General features: G+C 55.6%; 1 protein-coding gene across 1 annotated transcript in view; it reads right to left on the bottom strand.

Annotated features, from left to right (window-relative positions):
- Positions 1-1,530, bottom strand: part of LOC105514828 (protein FAM90A27P-like) — an 11,531-nt gene that overhangs the window by 8,441 nt on the left and 1,560 nt on the right. Inside the window, exon 2 of the mRNA XM_011946488.1 lies at positions 1,400-1,509. Within this exon, the coding sequence (XP_011801878.1) occupies positions 1,400-1,509 (110 nt within the window). The remainder of the gene's footprint in view (positions 1-1,399; positions 1,510-1,530) is intronic.

Genomic DNA, 1,530 nt, shown 5'->3' on the forward strand with positions numbered 1-1,530 from the left:
GTCTTTATGCTGTCTGTTGTTAATATCAAGGGAATATCAATTCCCCACACAACGTAGAGACTGGAAACGGCACAGCTCCTTTTGAAAGCAGATGTAAGAACATGTGTAAGAATGAAGGAGACGCCTTGTCTGCAGCCAGTATCCCAAAGGCATCTGATCAGTCACTCCCCACGGGCACTGAAATGCGCCCAGCAGCATTTGCAGGCCAACTTGCAAATAAAGGCACAGAAACCAACTTTCAAATAAAGAAGCTGAGGCTGGGCATGGTGGCTCATGCCTGTAATTCCTGCACTTTGGGAGGCCGAGGCGGGCAGATCACAAGGTCAGGAGATCGAGATCATCCTGGCTAACACGGTGAAACCCCGTCTCTACTAAAAATACAAAAAAATTAGCCAGGCGTGGTGGCGGATACCTATAGTCCCAGCTACTTGGGAGACTGAGGCAGGAGAATGGCGTGAACCCAGGAGTTGGAGCTCACAGTGAGCCGAGATTGCACCACTGCACTCCAGCCTGGGCAACAGAGCGAGACTCTGTCTCAAAAAGAAGAAAAAGAAGAAGAAGAAGGAGGAGGAGGAGGAGGAGGAAGAGGGGGAGGAGGAGAAGGAGGAAGAAGAAGGAGGAGGAGAAGGAGGAAGAGGAGGACGAGGAAGAGGAAGAGGAGGAAACTGGAGTATGCGAAGTCCTCAGGTAGCACAGTTCTCCTGCAGGGCAGCCAAGGTCTAAACACGATCCCCACCCATGAGGGGCACAGAAGTGAAGGAATCAGGGGACCCACAGGAGAAACAGAGGAGGGGCCGGGGAATGCTCACCCTCAGGAAGAAACAGGCTTTCACTGGCTCCTTCCAGGTTCCCTGTGTTTTCTCTTGGGGACTCCTGGGAAATGTCTGCGTCGGAGCTTTGCTCTGCTGCTGCTGGGGCCTGTGGAAGAAATCACGTTCACCGTCCGGACCCGCCCGGTTCTCCTGCCCACACCAGTGAATGGGAACCAAGCACCCTCCCGGAACCCAGCCCAGCCCTTGCTTTGGGTGAGGGAGACATTCAGGCCTCTATGAACTTTGCCAAGACAGCCCCTTCTCTCATCTCAGAGGTAGCCCTACTTCCAGGAAGCTCCGCCCACTTGCCCGGCCACGGCCCCAGGTCCCCTAAGTTCATTCAGACCCTGGTGCTGCTCTGCCTACCACAGGCAACATCCCCAGGTCTCCACAGCCCCTGCCCTCTACAGACTCTCAGCGCTGGAATAAGCTCGGAGAGTGGACCCTGGAAGGCAGCGGCCCCCGCCCACCTGCACGTGGAGCTTTCCTGTGTGTGCTTAGAGAAGGCTGCACAGAAAGAGTAGGGGAGACACCAGCTCCTGAGGCGCTGACCTCACGAATAGTCCTTGACCCTGCAAAATCCTTACCTTGGACCTTGCTCCTTTTCTCTGTCAATCCTCATGAAGGGCCCTGGAGCCCGGGGTAGCTGGGGCTTTGCTGGTTGTAGGTTCTCCTTCTCCTTGTGTGAGCCCCGGGGCTGCAGAGGAAGGGCCCCACT

The sequence above is a fragment of the Colobus angolensis genome, unplaced genomic scaffold (genome assembly GCF_000951035.1).
Source record: "Colobus angolensis palliatus isolate OR3802 unplaced genomic scaffold, Cang.pa_1.0 Scaffold25, whole genome shotgun sequence".
In the NCBI taxonomy this organism is placed as follows: domain Eukaryota; kingdom Metazoa; phylum Chordata; class Mammalia; order Primates; family Cercopithecidae; genus Colobus; species Colobus angolensis.